Genomic DNA, 17,876 nt, shown 5'->3' with positions numbered 1-17,876 from the left:
TCTATTGGACAGTGGGATCTATCCCAGCTGAACAGACCCTGTACCCACCCTGAACCCACACAGGTTCACTTCCCAGCAGGGTCACTGGGCAGTGATACTGAGCGGGAGCCCTAGGGGCTTTACCCCCCCAAACCCAGGAATACTGAGTGTAATTGTCAATGTCCCACTGCAGCCCACACTGATCCCCACCCTGGGCCCTCCCTGTCTGTACATTTCCCCAGTGCCCCATTGGGGAACATTCAGCCCCGGATATCCTGCAGAAGCAGCGCCTGTGGGGCCGGGCGGCTGAGTCTCGTGACCCTGTGGCTGGGCCTCTGACGTCACAATGGGAGATGACGCTCACTCAGCTCGAGCTGGAAACTGGGAAAGGGCCAATAGGATTTAAACCTGGAGCGCGGCCGGTTAAAGGGGAGGGAGAGAAACTCGGTTAAAAATGTTCCTATAATCAGAACAGGAATGTTTATCAATACCAAGGTTCACATTGTCACACTCAGTCCAGATCTGGTTCCCTGCAGCGACTTCAGCTGATTTTCTCCATTTCGACTGAACCGATTGCTCCACAGCCTGAAAGAGATTAAACATTAAAGAGGAATAAACAGATTGAACAACAGTGTCAATAACAGGGAGACTGGAGTTAATGGGCCAAATCTCCTGCTCACTGGGTCATCAGAGACCAGACATATGGCTGAAGATGGGCAGCGGGTCCCTGGGATGTCCTGACCCGCGGGCCTATGTGGGAATTGCCCCAGAGGTTTAAATTTCCACTGGGCAAAACCCCTGCTGCCCGGGACCCTGTGTGAATGTCTCTGACTCTGGGTTAGATTCGGAGACTTGGGACAAATCCACAGGACTGACCCGGGTAGTTACCCAGGAAATGTTCGACTGTAAAACCTGGTCTAATACCCGGGTAACTCCACAACCGAGTCCCCCAATCACCCACCCATACCCCCCACTGACCATCATACTACACCCACACTACCCGATTAACCACTCCAACCACCCCCACCCCCCATTGACCATCATACTACACCCACACTACCCGATTAACCCCTCCAACCACCCCCACTGACCATCATACTACACCCACACTACCTGATTAATCCCTCAAACCACCCCCACCCCACACTGACCATCATACTACACCCACACTACCCGATTAACCACTCCAACCACCCCCACCCCCCATTGACCATCATACTACACCCACACTACCCGATTAGCCCCTCCAACCACCCCCACCCCCCATTGACCATCATACTACACCCACACTACCCGATTAACCCCTCCAACCACCCCCACCCCCCACTGACCATCATACTACACCCACACTACCCGATTAACCCCTCCAACCACCCCCACCCCCCACTGACCATCATACTACACCCACACTACCCGATTAACCCCTCCAACCACCCCCACCAACCCGACTAACCCCTCCAACCAACCCCACCAACCCGACTACCTCCTGACCCTCCCAACTCTCTCCTTGACCAAATCTGACTAAACCCCACGGCTTTACAGCCCGACCCAACAACGCCGCTGACCCAGCCCCATTAGCCGTCAACCTGACCGCATTAACCCCCCCACCCCGTCGACCCCACCACTCTCCCCTGACCCGACTAGACTCTGCTCGGATGGAGCTCCCCGGGGCGGGGTGGGGGTTGGTGGGGGTCACTGCTGAAGGTCCCGGGAGGAAAATGAAGCAGTTTCAGTTTGGGAGAATCTTGTCGAGCAGCGGCAATCCGCTTTTCATTGCTGCTGTTTGATAGATTCAGGACCATTTATATTTTAAATCCCATTTATATTTTAATTATTACACTAAAAATTAACACAAACACTCACTCAATCAGACTCAGAGTCCTGCAGGTCAGGATGAGGCGGCGGAGAGCGGGGACAGATTGGTCTGTGAGGGAGTTATCTGCCAGGATCAGATCCGTCAGTGACCGGTTTGTACTGAGAGCGGAGACGAGATCCTCGACACAAGAATCAGTGAGACGGTTACGATATAGACTAAGGAACAGGGGGAGAAAAATAACAGGAATCAGGGTAAATCCACAGTGTTTTAACGAATACTATTAATAATAATATACAGTAAGAGACATTCCAAAAGCACAACATCCATTTATAAAGGAAAAAGAAAACACTATTAATGCTGCAAATTAAATATAAATATAATAGACTGGAAATACTCAGCAGATCAGGCTATTTGTGGAGAGAAACAGAGTTAAACATAGAAACAGAGGAAATAGGAGCAGGAGTAGGCCATTCGGCCCTTCGAGCCTGATCCGCCATTCATTATGATCATTGCGGATCATTCAACTCAATAGCCTGCTCCCACTTTCTCCCCATATCCTTTGATCCCTTTCGCCCCAAGAGCTATATCTAACTCCATCTTCAACACATGCAATGTTTTGGCCTCTTCCACTTTCTGTGTTTGTGAATTCCACAGGCTCACCACTTTCTGGGTGAAGAAATTTCTCCTCACCTCAGTCCGAAATAGTCTATCCCGTAACCTCAGACTGTGACCCCTGGTTCTGGATCCCCCACCATCGGGAACATCCTTCCTGCATCTACCCTGTCTCGTCCTGTTAGAATTTTATAGCTTTATATGAGATCCCCCCTCATTCTTCTGAACTCCAGTCAATATAATCCTAACCGACTCAATCTCTCCTTACATGTCAGTCCCGCCATCCCAGGAATCAGTCTGGTAAACCTTCGCTGCACTCCCTCTATAGCAAGAACATCCTTCCTCAGATAAGGAGTCCAAAACTGCACACAATATCCCAGGTGTGGCCTCACCAAGGTCCTGTATAATTGCAGCGAGACATCCCTGTTCCTGTACTCGAATACTCTCGCTGTGAAGGACAACATACCATTTGGCTTATTTGCCGCCAGCTGCACCTGCATGTTTACCTTCAGCGACTGGTGTACGAGGACACCCAGGTCTCATTGCGCATTCCCCCTCTCTCAATTTATAGCCATTCCGATAATAATCTGCCTTCTTGTTTTTGCTGCCAAAGTGGATAACCTCACATTTATCCACATTATCCACATGTCAGCCTCTCTGTGGAAGGCCGTGGCCAGTGAAAGTTGACTCCTGCGCTGCCCAGACTGAGTGTCCACATGCAGGAGGTATTTCTGTGGGGACATGATGGACAGCCAGGCTGACATCAGCATAGACTAATGTGTATCTTTGATGGGTGAGTAACCATACAAATTCATCTGCTTGTAGAAGAGAGCACATGATGTCAGGGAAGGAGCCACTAAGAGTGCTGGTGTCCTGATCTTACCATCCTTACACCAATGGAAGATGAAGTGCTGCAGCTGGGAGTCCTGAAGGCAGGGTGGATGGTTGGTGGAGCTGAGAGATCGAGTGGCCTAATGAACGGGCACAGGAGAGCCTCTGGGGTCCACAAAACATAATGCTTCTCTATCCATCACTGGTCACAGATTGTAGTCTTAAGAACATGTTGGAATAAGAACAGAATAACTAGGAGCAGGAGTAGGCCATTCAGCCCCGAAGCCTTCTCCGTCATTTGATAAGATGATGGCTGATCTGATTCTGGCTGATCTGATTCTGGCCTGAACTCCGCTTTCCTGTTGGTCTGCGTAACCCTCGATTCTCTCGTCAATCAAAAATCTACCTTAACTCAGCCTTGAATATATTCAATGACCCAGCCTCTACTCGCCTCTTGGGAAGAGAATTCCACAGACTAACTAAATTTCTTCTCATCTCAGTCTTAAATGGGAGACCGCTATTTTTAAAAACAGTGTCCCTAAGTTCTCCTTATGTGTGTACAGGAGTGGATGCCTCTCTCAGTGTGTGTGTACAGGATTGAATGTCTCTGTCAGTGTGTGTGTGTGTGTGTACAGGAGTGGATGTCTCTCTCAGTGTGTGTGTGTACAGGAGTGGATGTCTCTCTCAGTGTGTGTGTGTGTGTACAGGAGAGGATGTCTCTCTCAGTGTGTGTGTGTGTGTGTACAGTAGTGGATGTCTCTCTCAGTGTGTGTACAGGATTGAATGTCTCTCTCACTGTGTGTGTGTGTACAGGAGTAGATGTCTCTCTCAGTGTGTGTGTGTACAGGATTGAATGTCTCTCTCAGTCTATGTGTGTGTCCAAGAGTGGATGTCTCTCTCAGTGTGTGTGTGTACAGGAGTGGATGTCTCTCTCAGTGTGTGTGTGTACAGGATTGAATGTCCCTCTCAGTGTGTGTGTGTACAAGAGTGGATGTCTCTCTCAGTGTGTGTGTGTGTATAAGAGTGGATGTCTCTCTCAGTGTGTGTGTGTACAGGAGTGGATGTCTCTCTCAGTGTGTGTGTGTACAGGAGTGGATGTCTCTCTCAGTGTGTGTGTGTGTGTACAGGAGAGGATGTCTCTCTCAGTGTGTGTGTGTGTGTACAGTAGTGGATGTCTCTCTCAGTGTGTGTACAGGATTGAATGTCTCTCTCACTGTGTGTGTGTGTACAGGAGTGGATGTCTCTCTCAGTGTGTGTGTGTACAGGATTGAATGTCTCTCTCAGTCTATGTGTGTGTCCAAGAGTGGATGTCTCTCTCAGTGTGTGTGTACAGGAGTGGATGTCTCTCTCAGTGTGTGTGTGTACAGGATTGAATGTCCCTCTCAGTGTGTGTGTGTACAAGAGTGGATGTCTCTCTCAGTGTGTGTGTGTGTACAAGAGTGGATGTCTCTCTCAGTGTGTGTGTACAGGAGTGGATGTCTCTCTCAGTGTGTGTGTGTACAGGAGTGGATGTCTCTCTCAGTGTGTATGTGTGTACAAGAGTGGATGTCTCTGTGTGTGTGTGTGTACAGGAGTGGATGTCACTCTCAGTGTGTGTGTGTACAGGAGTGGATGTCTCTCTCAGTGTGTGTGTGTGTGTGTGTACAGGAGTGGATATCTCTCTCAGTGTGTGTCTGTGTACAGGAGTGAATGTCTCTCTCAGTGTGTGTGTGTACAGGAGTGGATGTCTCTCTCAGTGTGTGTGTGTACAGGATTGAATGTCTGTGTGTGTGTGTGTGTGTGTGTACAGGATTGAATGTCTCTCTCAGTGTGTGTGTGTGTGTGTGTGTGTGTACAGGAGTGGATGTCTCTGTGTGTGTGTGTGTACAGGATTGGATTTCTCAGTGTGTGTGTGTGTACAAGAGTGGATGTCTCTCTCAGTGTGTGTGTGTGTACAGGAGTGAATGTCTCTCTCAGTGTGTGTGTGTGTACAGGATTGAATGTCTCTCTCAGTGTGTGTGTGTGTACAGGAGTGGATGTCTCTCTCAGTGTGTGTGTGTGTACAGGATTGAATGTCTCTCTCAGTGTGTGTGTGTACAGGAGTGGATTTCTCTGTGTGTGTGTGTGTGTGTGTGTGTACAGGAGTGGATGTCTCTCTCAGTGTGTGTGTGTGTACAGGAGTGGATGTCTCTCTCAGTGTGTGTGTACAGGAGTGGATGTATATATCCATGAATATTTATCCAAATGAATATATTAATTGCAGTAATTATTTTGATTATTTTGAAATGGCAATCTTATTTCCCAACTCAGATTCATGCCCTGAATTTGTTTTCTTTCTCCCAGCCCCTGAACTCCATCTGACAGTGTAATGTTGACGAGTGGTGATTGAATGTTGTGGAAACCAACAGAAAGGGAACTTGGAGGCTGAAGGATCAAGGGAGCAGCCAGTTCTGTAACAAATCGTGCAGCTGGATGGCTGGATTGTGCGGGGAGTCATTGTGAAACCCTGGTTAACAATTTATCTCTTCGACTTCAACCTGCAGTTTCATTTTCACCCAGAGACAGGTGACAGTTTTACACCCAGCATTTTTTTCATCATTGTCTTGGGATTAAAGTGATACAACCCTACCCTCTGCTGGCCGCTCACCGCCACTACAGGCGCTGCTCTTTGCCGGTCTCAAAGAAGTTCAGTTATTGCATGGCTGCATCTGAAAACACTTTGATGTAGTGTGAATATTGAACAATACTGTAAGGGATTGAAGTTCACAGCAGGGTGCACAGTTTGCCCGGGTGGTGTATTCGCTCTTTTACCACCTGGCCCTGTACATGTACTCTCTCCTCATCCCCCATTGGAGTGATTGGCTGGAGATGGTTGTTTGGAGTTATTTCAGACTGCAATGTGCACATTTGGTACGGTAATCAGACTCTAATCTCATTCAGAATGGGAGTAGTTAAACGTTGTTGTACTTGGTAATTCCTCTGCAATACATTGTCACTGTTTAACGCGACACATTGGATCGTGTTAAAGCTTTTTTTATTACTAATGTCTCCAAGATAATTTTCTCAATTCCTCACATTCTTTGTCAGAGTTGAAAAAATACATAGCAAACAGAAACAATGTACAGGAGAGAATTTATTTTCACATCTTTGCAGCCTTTATTCACATGGTGTCCGTGCTGGCCCAGAAGTGAAGAGCTCTGCAATCTATTCCCATTTTGCAGCACTTGGTCTGCACTCTGCAGGTTACAGCGATACAGAGGGACAGCAGCTCAGCTGGAATCCAAATGCACCAACCCCACTCTTTGCCCCTTCTTTACCCTGCCAGTCACAAACATCAAAACATCTCCAACACAGCTGTCAAGGAAATTGTTCCTTTCATAAATGATTGCTGACTCTGGTGAAATTGGTGACCCTTCCTCAAATCACAATAAAGACAGAGAGGCTGACTGATATCTCAGTTATTTCTGAAAACTGTTAACATCAACAGGAAACAGGGGTGGCTAAAGTGATTCTGATCCAAAGGTGAAATGTGTTGCTGCTTTATAATATCAATCTCACACTCACTCCCACACACACACACACACACATTCACAGACAGACACACACTCACTCAGAGACATGGACACACACACACACTCAGGGACATGGACACACACACGCACTCAGAGACATGGACACACACACGCACTCAGAGACATGGACACACACACACAGAGACATGGACACACACAGAGACATGGACACACACACACACAGAGACTTGGACACACACACACACACACAGAGACATGGGCACACACACACAAATAGAGACATGGACACACAGACACAGAGACATGGACACACACACACAGAGACATGGACACACACACACAGAGACATGGACACACACAGAGAGATGGACACACACAGAGAGATGGACACACACACACACAGACATGGACACACACACTCAGAGACATGGACACACACACACTCAGAGACATGGACACACACACACTCAAAGGCATGGACACACACACTCAGAGACATGGACACACACACACAGAGACATGGACACAGACACTCAGAGACATGGACACACACACACTCAGAGACATGGACACACACACACTCAGAGACATGGACACACACACACTCAGAGACATGGACACACACACTCTCAGAGACATGGACACACACACACTCTCAGAGACATGGACACACACACACTCTCAGAGACATGGACACACACTCAGAGACATGGACACACACGCACTCAGAGACATGGACACACACGCACTCAGAGACATGGACACACACACACTCAAAGGCATGGACACACACACTCAGAGACATGGACACACACACACTCAGAGACATGGACACACACACTCAGAGACATGGACACAGACACACAGAGACATGGACACACAGACACTCAGAGACATGGACACACACACTCAGAGACATGGACACACACACACTCAGAGACATGGACACACACACTCTCAGAGACATGGACACACACACACTCTCAGAGACATGGACACACACTCAGAGACATGGACACACACTCAGAGACATGGACACACACTCAGAGACATGGACACACACGCACTCAGAGACATGGACACACACGCACTCAGAGACATGGACACACACGCACTCAGAGACATGGACACACACGCACTCAGAGACATGGACACACACGCACTCAGAGACATGGACACACACGCACTCAGAGACATGGACACACACGCACTCAGAGACATGGACACACACGCACTCAGAGACATGGACACACACGCACTCAGAGACATGGACACACACGCACTCAGAGACATGGACACACACACACTCTCAGAGACATGGACACACACACACTCTCAGAGACATGGACACACACACACTCTCAGAGACATGGACACACACTCAGAGACATGGACACACACTCAGAGACATGGACACGCACACTCAGAGACATGGACACACACACTCAGAGACATGGACACACACACTCAGAAACATGGACACACACTCAGAGAAATGGACACACACATTCAGAGGCATGGACACAGACACTCAGAGACATGGACACACACACTCAGAGACATGGACACACACACTCAGAGACATGGACACACACACTCAGAGACATGGACACACACACACACACAGAGACATGGACACACACACACACAGAGACATGGACACACACACACACAGAGACATGGACACACACACACACAGAGACATGGACACACACATTCAGAGACATGGACACACACACTCTCAGAGACATGGACACACAAACACTCAGAGACATGGACACACACACACAGAGACATGGACACACACACACACAGAGACATGGACACACACACACACAGAGACATGGACACACACACACAGAGACATGGACACACACACACAGAGACATGGACACACACACACACAGAGACATGGACACACACACACACAGAGACATGGACACACACACACACTGAGACATGGACACACACACAGAGACATGGACACACACATATCCTTTGATCCCTTTCACCCCAAAAGCTATATCTAACTCCCTCTTGAAAACATACAATGTTTTGGTCTCAACTACTTTCTGTGGTAACGAATTCCACAGGTTCACCACTCTCTGGGTGATGAAATTTCTCCTCATCTCAGTCCTAAATTCTACCCCAGATCCTCAGACTGTGACCCCTGGTTCTGGACTTTCCCACCATCGGGAACATCCTTCCTGCATCTACCCTGTCAAGTCGTGTTACAATTTTATAGCTTTCTATGTGATCCCCCCTCATTCTTCTGAACTCCAGCGAATATAATCCTAACCGACTCAATCTCTCCTTACATGTCGGTCCCGCCAACCAAGGAATCAGTCTGGTAAACTTTCGCTGCACTCACTCTATAGCAAGAACATCCTTCCTCAGGTAAGGAGAGGCCTGAAGGCAGGGCGGATGGTTGGTGGAGCTGAGAGATCGAGTGGCCTAATGAACAGTCAATCCCTGTAAGAATTTTGTATGCCTGAATGAGATCACCTCTCATTCTTCTAAACTCCAGAGAATAGAGGCCCAGTCTATTTAATTTTTCCTCAGCACGCATTGCTCCAGGAATTATTTTAGTGGAACCTTCATTGCACTCAGTCTAAGGCAAGTATATCTTTCTTTAGGTAAGAAGACAAAAACTCCATAGAATGCTCCTGTTGCCGTCTCACCAAGGCAGTGAGACATCTTTACTCCTAAACTCAAATCCACTTGTAATAAAAGCCAACATACCATATATTTCTCCCTTCTTCTAACTATGCTTCAGTTCTGCCGAAGGGCCATGAAGGCTCGAAACGTTAACTGATTTCTTCTCCGCCGATGCTGCCAGACCTGCTGAGTTTTTCCAGGTAATTCTGTTTTTGTTTACCATTTACCTTTTTAATTGGTTGCTGTACCTGCATGTTAGCTTTAAGTGTGTCATGAACAAGGACATTGAAATACATTTGAAGATCAATGTTCCCCAGTCTCTCACCATTTAACAAATAGTCTGTATTTGTTATTTCTTGCCAATGTGGATAACCTCACATTTCTCCATATTGTATTCCATCTGCCAAATTTTGGCCACTCTCTTATCCTCTCCAGATCCCCTTGAAGCATCTTTGCATCCTCCTCACAACTCACACTTCCACCTAATTTCCTCTCTCCTGCAAACTTCTAAATATTACATTTAATCCCCACGTCCAAATCATTGATATAGATTGTGAATAGCTGCAGCTGTGATCCTTGTGCTACCTCACTGTACCACATCCACGGGTCTCCTCTTATCTATTTTACTGACCACATCCTCAAGAAACCAAAACAAGTATGTTAAACATGATTTCCCTTTCATAAATCCATGCTGAATCAGCCCAATGCTACCATTATTTTCTAAGTGTTCTATTATCACATCCTTTATTGCAGAATCTAGCATTTTCCCTACTACTTATGTCAGGCTAACAGATCTCTAGTTCCCACTTTACTCTCTCCCTCCTTTCTTAAACAACGGGGTTATATTTTCCACCTTCCAATCTGCAGGAACCATTCCAGAGGCTACAGAATTTTGAAATATAATCACCAACGCATCTCTGGAGCCACTTCCTTCAACACTCTGGGATGCAGATCATCAGGTTCAGGGAATATATCTACTTTAAGTCCCAGTAATTTCTCTAATACTTTTTTTTAACAAATATTAATATCTTGCAGTTCCTCGTTTACACTAGTTCCTTGATTCTCCTTTATTTCTGAGCAATTGTTAGTATGTTTCTCTGTGAAGACAGACACAAAGTATTTGTTTAATTTCTCTGCCATTTCCTTATTCCGGATTGTAAATTTTCCTGACCTTGCTTGAAATGGACCCACATTTATTTTTACGAATATTTTCCTTTTTACAGACCTACAGAAGCATTTACAATCAGTCTTTGTGTTTCTTGCTAGTTTACTCTCATATTCTATCTTTTCTTTCTTAATCCATTTCTATGTCCTTCTCTGCAGATTTCTAAAATGTTCCCAATTCTCAGGCTTTCCTTTTTCTGGCAACTTAATACATCTCTTCCCTTGATCTAATACAATTCTTGATTTCTTTAGTTGGGACACTTTGGTTACTGGGTTTTTGTGCATCAAAGGAATGTATTTTTGTTGTAAACACGTCACATTTCAAAGCCTTGAATGGAAATTGGGGTAAAGACACCACTGAGATTCACACTCAGGATCTTCAGTTTACTAGACAGTTGTTGGAACTGCTTTATCCACAGCATCCACATAAACGCCAGCATACCAATTGTCTTCCTAATCACTTGCTCCACTGCATGCCTAGTGATTCATGGACTGGGTCTCCCAGATCCCTCAGTACCGTACTGTCTTCAGTCCTTCTCCATTCAGGTAAGTTACTGCTTTTCTATTCTTACAGCCAAAGGGGACAAATTCACATTGTCTCACATTAAACTCCATCTGCCAATTTTTTGCCCATTCATTTCACCTCTAAACCCCTTAATAGACACTTTATGTCCACTTGACAAGTTACTTTCCTACCTTTGCGCCATCGGCAAATTTAGCTACCATGCATACAGTTCCTTCACCCAAGTAATTTACACAGGTATTGGAGGCCCCAGCACTGACCTCTGTGTCACTCCACTAGTACCAGTTTGCCAAACCGAAAATGGCCCTTTACCCCAACTCTCTGTTTGCTGTTAGCTAATCAATCATCCATACATACTAATATGCTACCACCTACATAACAAATTCTTATCTTGTTATCTATGTTAACTTTGATGTGACACTTTATCAAATTGCTTTTGGAAATCCAAGTGCACCAAATCTACAGATTCTGCTATGTCAATTTTCATGTTACTTCCTCAAAGAAATCTAATACATTTGCCCCATGTGATTTCCAATCTGCTGGGCCTTCCATGAATCTAGGGAATTTTGGAAGATCACAACCAATGCATCTACTATGTCTGCAGCCACTTCCTTTAAGACCCTATGACGAAAGCCATCAAGTCAAGGGACTTGTTAATCTTTGGATCTAATAGTTTTCCTAATACCTTTTCCCTCGGAACCCTGATTGTTTTAAGTTCCTCCTTTCTTTTTACCTCTTGATTTTCAAGTATTCTTGGGATGTTTCTTGTGTCTTCTACAGTGAAGAGAGACCCAAAATACCTGTTCAACGCTTCTGCCATTTCCTCATTTCCCATTGTTAATTTCCCAGCCGCATTTTCTAAGGTACCTATGCACACTTTAGTATTCATTTCCATACAAATATTTGGAGAACCTCTATCAGCTTTTATACTTCTAACTGGCTTTCTCTCATACTCTGCTGATAAAAGGCACCTTTACTATGATGTCATTAATTAATCCAGTCTCACTGAACATTCCCAGGTCTAAAATAGCCATTCTGTGGTTGTCACTGGAACATACTCACTAAGAAACTGTCTTGAATACACTCTACAAACTCATCTTCCAGGCAACCTTTGCCATTCTGCTTCATCCAATATGTATGAAGATTAAAATAACACGCAATTATTGCCGCACCTTTCTTACAAGTGCTCGTTATTTTTTCCTGTATATTCTGTCCGAAAGTGTGAAGGTATTAGCGGCCTATAAGCTACTCCCACATGGACTGCTGCGGTTCAAGAAGGCAGCTCACCACAACTTTCCCAAGGACAATTAGGGATGGGCAATTAATGTTGGCCTAGCCAGTGATGCCTGGATCCCATGATTGAATAAAAAAGTGACATGTTACCTTTGCTAATTCATATTCTACTCAAACTAATTCTACATCTTGATCTTCAGAACTAAGGTCATCTCTGACTTCTGTACTAATGTCATCAGTTATTAACAGAGCAACCCCGCCACCTTTTCCTCGCTTTTGCCATCTAAATATTTTTCTCTTTTTCCCAAATTAATGGCCACAGTGACCGGGGACAGACACCCAACTCTGAGGAGGAGGGGAGACCTCGCAATATTCCCCTACACCCGAGACACAAAGATCTTTGGGACTGGCATCCCATAGCCTAGGGTTCAGAGAGAGAGAAATAACATGAATCAAACTAAATGTTTCTTTTATATTCATAGCTAAGACTAATAATAATGGACAGTGTTTTTTAATACTAGTAACAGTGCTCAAATATATTGTTAAATATTAAGTGATTCTAAACACAATCTCACACTGTCTGGTACTTACTTCAGTTTCTGTATTTTACAGTCTGGTCCCCTCAGAGCTACAGACAGTCGTTTCACTCCTGAATCTCCCAGGTTGTTATAAGCCAGGTTCAGATCTGTCAGTGAGGGATTAAAAACAGAGGCAAGATCCTCAGCACAGGAATCTGTCAGTTTGTTGTCCCCTAGACTGGGGGGTGGGGGGAGGGTTCGAGAGAGAAAAAAATAACAGGAATCAGAATAAATTTCCAGTTCTTTTCAAAGAACGTGACTGATTAAAATAATAATATACAGTGTGAAACATTCAAGAAACACAACCTCAAAACATAAAAGCAATCTCTAATTGATGCTGTGGGTGTGAAATATAAAGGAATGTTCTGGAAATAGTCAGCCTGGGAGACAGGATCTGTGAAGGGAGAAACAGAGCCCAGAGTCCCGCAGGCGGGCGCGTGCCTGACCCAAGCAGGCGGGGAATCGCGCGAGATGATGTCGGACGAGCGTCCTGACGTCATCGCGCACTCGCGCGATATTTGGCTGGGCGGGCACGCGCAAACGTTGACGAGTTCCCGCGGACAATGAAGCGGGAAATTAAACCCGTTAGAGAGAGAGAGAAATAACAGGAGGCAGAGGAAATGCAGTTTCATTTTCATTAATAACATTATCACTGACATTAATTATAATGGACAGTGTTTATTTATTTTTCTAATAACACTGCGGAAAATGTCCTGTTAGACATTCAGTTATTATCAACATCATCTCACACAGTTTGGTACTTACCCCAGTCTCTGTATTTTACAGCCCGAGTTCCTCAGAGCCACAGACAGTAGTTTCACTCCTGAGTCTCCCAGTGGATTAAAACCCAGGTCCAGATCAGTCAGTGACTGGTTTGTACTGATCACAGAGGCAAGATCCTTGGTACAAGAATCTGTGAGATTGTTATTCCTCAGACTGGAGATAAGGGAGAGAAAACCAACAGGAATCAGGGTAAATCTCTGGTGTCTGAGGGAACACTATTAATGACAATAGTAATGTTCAGTGTGAGACACTCCATTATATAGAGGGAAAATAGTATTGATGATGAAAATCTGAAATATAAATAGAAAATACTGGAAATACTCATCGAGTCAGACACTATATGTGAAGAAAGAATTAGAGGTAACAGTTTGAATTTTAAGCTCACCCGCCAGGGGGTTTTTAAGCAATGGGTGAGAGTAAAATTTTTGGGCTGGGTTTCCCACCAGCCGAGACCTCTCAGCAATTGACGCTGGGGTGGGTGAGGCCTCAGACGGGCCACCCGCCCTCACCCCAGACCTCCCTCCAGCCCTCAGTCCCTGACACCCCAATCGCCTACTGTCCAGCCCCCAGGCCTCCCCATCCTCCGTAAGTGGGTGTTTGGACGTAGGGTCAGGGTAGTCAGAGTTACCAATGAGATATTATCAGAGCTGACAGGTGGGAGGAGCCGTCCACTTCGGTGGTGCAGACAGGGGACAATGCTGGCGCCATCTGTAAAGGCAGCCAGCAGTACTTTCAAACACAGCAGCTCTGGAGGGACTAGCAAGAGAGCCCTGGTTACTGAGTGAAGAGCTGAAATGGCAGAAGACAGATCAAGGGTTGCACGCTGATGAGTGCTGCATGCAGGAGACATGCATGTGGTACCATGCGGGACAGTCAGGCTACCACTAGTATAGGCTAGTGTGTCTCTTTGATGGGCGAGTTACATGAAGATTTCTATGCTTGCAGATGTAAACAGCTGACGAGAGGGCCTGAGCCAAGATGGGTCACTGGACCCCAGATCTCCTCATCCTTACAACCATGGAAATTCAGACACATGAACTGGGAGATCTGGAGGCAGGGCGGGCAATCACTGATGTTGAGGTGGGTTGTGGAGCTGAGAGAATGAGTGCCCTAATGGATGGACACAGGAGACCCTCTGGCGAGCACAAAACAAACATTTCCCTAGAAACACTATTTTTTCTTTCACAGATCGAGGGTTGTGACCGGGTGACAGCCATCCACCTCTGAGGACGAGAAGGGGACCTCAGAGGGTGCACATTATTCCCCTCGCACCCTCCACCAGTGCAGGTATTATCACGTTGGGAGATAGTCACATTCCATTAGTAAAGGAGTCACAATCTGGTGAACAGCACAGACACGCCCGAGCAGCTGACGGAGACAGTAATAGCCAAGGTCACTCACACTCGGAGGGCTATGGGAGGGAAAGGCAATGTCAAGCTTCAGGCTGATGACATGTCACTAGCGTTGAAGACACTATGTGTACTGTATGTGTCTTCAATGAATTTTAAGATGGTGCATCACAAAATCATTCACCAGTATTTTAGGACACTACTGGGCCTTTAACAGTTCACTGGCTCCTGAAGACGCACAAGGCAGCAGATGTTGGAACTGCAGCATGAGGTATGTTAACATAAAGAAGCTGTGTGCAACCAGACACAAAGGAGTTAATCCAAGCTATGAGTATTGCTGTGTCCTGGGCATGAGTGCCCTAGGCATCCTGTACTGAGAGATTGGTGACCTTAATGGACAGTCAATCCAGCAGACCAACGATTGGAGATACACACTGACCTGCATGTCATCACCACCTCCATGGGCAATGGCTGGGTGAGAAGGGGTGAGGTGACTGGAGTCACCACCAAGTCCTCGGACTCCTCAGGTGAGCAGGGAGGGTCCAGTGTGCCCTGAAAGTGTATAGGAGTGACTGCCTGCAGCATCTGGGGGCTCCTCTCAGAGTGCTCCAGGATTTGGCAGCGGGTCCTCCACTGCTCTAACTGGAACACCAGCACCTCACAAATCCACGATAACAGAGCCGATTCCAGTATCTGTGCAGGAGGCCCTCAGTATGCTGGGGCCCTCCAGACATCAGGGAACCAGAGGACAACCACCATGGTCATTGAAATCCTCGGAGGAGAAAGGTCAGCACCCTGCCTCCACCTCAGCTGACAGCGCAGGGGGAGTGCAATGTAGGAGCCCCCATCATCACTTTAAAAGGTTCATCTCAATGAACTTGGGTTTCACAGGGTTATATTATGTTGTGACATATCACCTTGCTGTGTATGTGTCTTCAATGAATTTTAAGATGGTGCATCACAAAATTAATCTTTCACCATTATTTTAAGGACATTACTGGGCCTTTAACAGTTCACTGCCTCCTGCAAAGGGTGACAATGGAAGGACAACACAGAATGAGTTCAATTCATTTCCAACGTTTTTGCCTCATGTGGTAACGGTTCCAGGGAAATGTTTAGGACATTGAAAGAAATGGTGGAACAAGGCACAAGGTGGAAGATTAATTATATTAAATGGGTGTCTAAGTAAAGACTCATATGGAACACATCTGTATGTTGAATCTCAAGCTTCACTTGCACATTTTGACCAGGTGACAGTGCAGGGACGGTGATATAGTTCCAAGTCAGGATGGTGTGTGACTTCGAGGGGCACTTGCAGTTTCTGATGCATCTGCTGACCTTGTCCTTCCAGGTGGTAGAGGCCACGGTTTTGGAAGTTGCTGTTGAAGGAGTCTTGGTGTGATGCTGCCGCCAATGTGGGTCGGTGGTGGAGGGAATGGATGTTAAGTTGGTCAATGGGATTCTGTTCAAGCGTACTCATTTGCCCTGGATGGTGTCGAGCTTCTTGATTGTTGTTAGAGCTGCACTGATCCAGACAAGTGGAGAGCATTCCTTCATATTCCTGACTTGTGGCCTTCTAGATAGTTAAGAGATTTTGGGGTGTCAGGAGGTGAGTTACTCACTGCAGAATTCCCAGCCTATGGTGTAGGAGGGAGGGCGGTGGTGGTGGAGTGGTGGTGAGGTTAGATGCTATCTTTTTGGAGATGGTAATTGCCTGGTTCTTGTGTGGTGCATTTGTTACTTGCCACTTATCAGGCCAAGCCTACAAATTCTCCAGGTCTTGCTGCACAAGAACAAAGAAATAGAAGCTGGAGTAGCCTGCTCAGACAATATGATCATGGATGACCTAGGGCTTCAACTCCACTTTCCCACCCACTCCCCATGTTGCTCAATCCCATGAGGGAACAAAAACCTGTCTCTCTCAGCCTTAGAATTATTTATTCAACGATGGAGATCCACAACCCTCTGGGATAGAGAATTCCAAAGATTCATAACCCCTTAAGTGAAGCATCAGTCCTTAAAGTTCAGTAGCCTATACTGAGACCCTTTCCCTGCAGACAGAAGTTAGGGAGCTAGGTAAGAAATTAGCAAGAGTGGCCTGAAAAGCAGTAATCTCTGGATAACTCCTCTTAACCCGCACAAGTGAACACAGAAATAGGAGGGTAAGCAGATGAATTAGTGGCTGCAAAGATGGTGCAGGGGAAAGGGATTAAGAATTGCTGGGACTTTGTAACCAGCTCTGAGGGAGGTGGGACCTCTACAGGCCAGATGGATTGCACCTAAACAGAGCTGGAGCTGAGTGCCTGGTGATTTGCTCCTGGTATTGAGGAGGGTTTAAACTAACTTGGCAGGAGTGTGGGAACCAGGAGGTAATATCAGAGAGGAATACCAAGGAATGCTGGGAGAAATATATAGCACTAGAGTAGGAAATAGTAAGTTATTAAGTCTGTACAGAGTAAGGGGGAAGACAATAAAGTCTAAATCAGGGTTACAGAGCATGTTAGTGAATGCATGGAGTGTGGTAAATAAGATTGGGGAGTTCCAGGTGCACGTGCCATGTGGAAATATGGTGCTGTGGCAGTAACAGAGGCCTCACTCAGCGAATGGCAGGGCTGGGTATTAACTATTCCTGAATATAGGGTATTCAGGAAAGATAGGAAAGGGAGAAAATGGAATGGGGTGGTTGCAATGATTAAGCAGAATATTTCAGTGCTGGAGAAAGGGGATGATCCAAAGAGGACAAGGACAGAATTTATATGGCTCGATCTATGGAACAAAAAATGTGCAATTACATTGCTATTCTATAGGCTACCAACTAGGGGAAAGATGGAGAAGAAC

The 17,876-nt window shown here is 46.1% G+C and overlaps 1 protein-coding gene across 7 annotated transcripts in view; it reads right to left on the bottom strand.

The window, feature by feature from the left end:
• LOC144673114 (NACHT, LRR and PYD domains-containing protein 3-like) overlaps nucleotides 1–17,876 on the bottom strand; it is a 404,245-nt gene that overhangs the window by 342,346 nt on the left and 44,023 nt on the right. For 2 of the 7 annotated variants that reach the window (XM_078535100.1, XM_078535101.1), the window contains exons 3-4: nucleotides 13,672–13,842; nucleotides 12,920–13,084 (exon numbers count right to left, since the gene is read on the bottom strand). The exons of 4 other annotated variants lie outside the window; for them this stretch is intronic. In XM_078535100.1, coding sequence (XP_078391226.1) covers nucleotides 12,920–13,084; nucleotides 13,672–13,842 — 336 coding nt within the window. The remainder of the gene's footprint in view (nucleotides 1–12,919; nucleotides 13,085–13,671; nucleotides 13,843–17,876) is intronic. One more of the 7 variants, XM_078535103.1, reaches the window with a different exon arrangement.

This window comes from Cetorhinus maximus, unplaced genomic scaffold (genome assembly GCF_964194155.1).
Source record: "Cetorhinus maximus unplaced genomic scaffold, sCetMax3.hap1.1 HAP1_SCAFFOLD_286, whole genome shotgun sequence".
Classification (NCBI taxonomy): Eukaryota; Metazoa; Chordata; class Chondrichthyes; order Lamniformes; family Cetorhinidae; genus Cetorhinus; species Cetorhinus maximus.
Note: the sequence above shows the minus strand (reverse complement) of the source record. Positions and strands in the feature narration are given on the sequence as shown.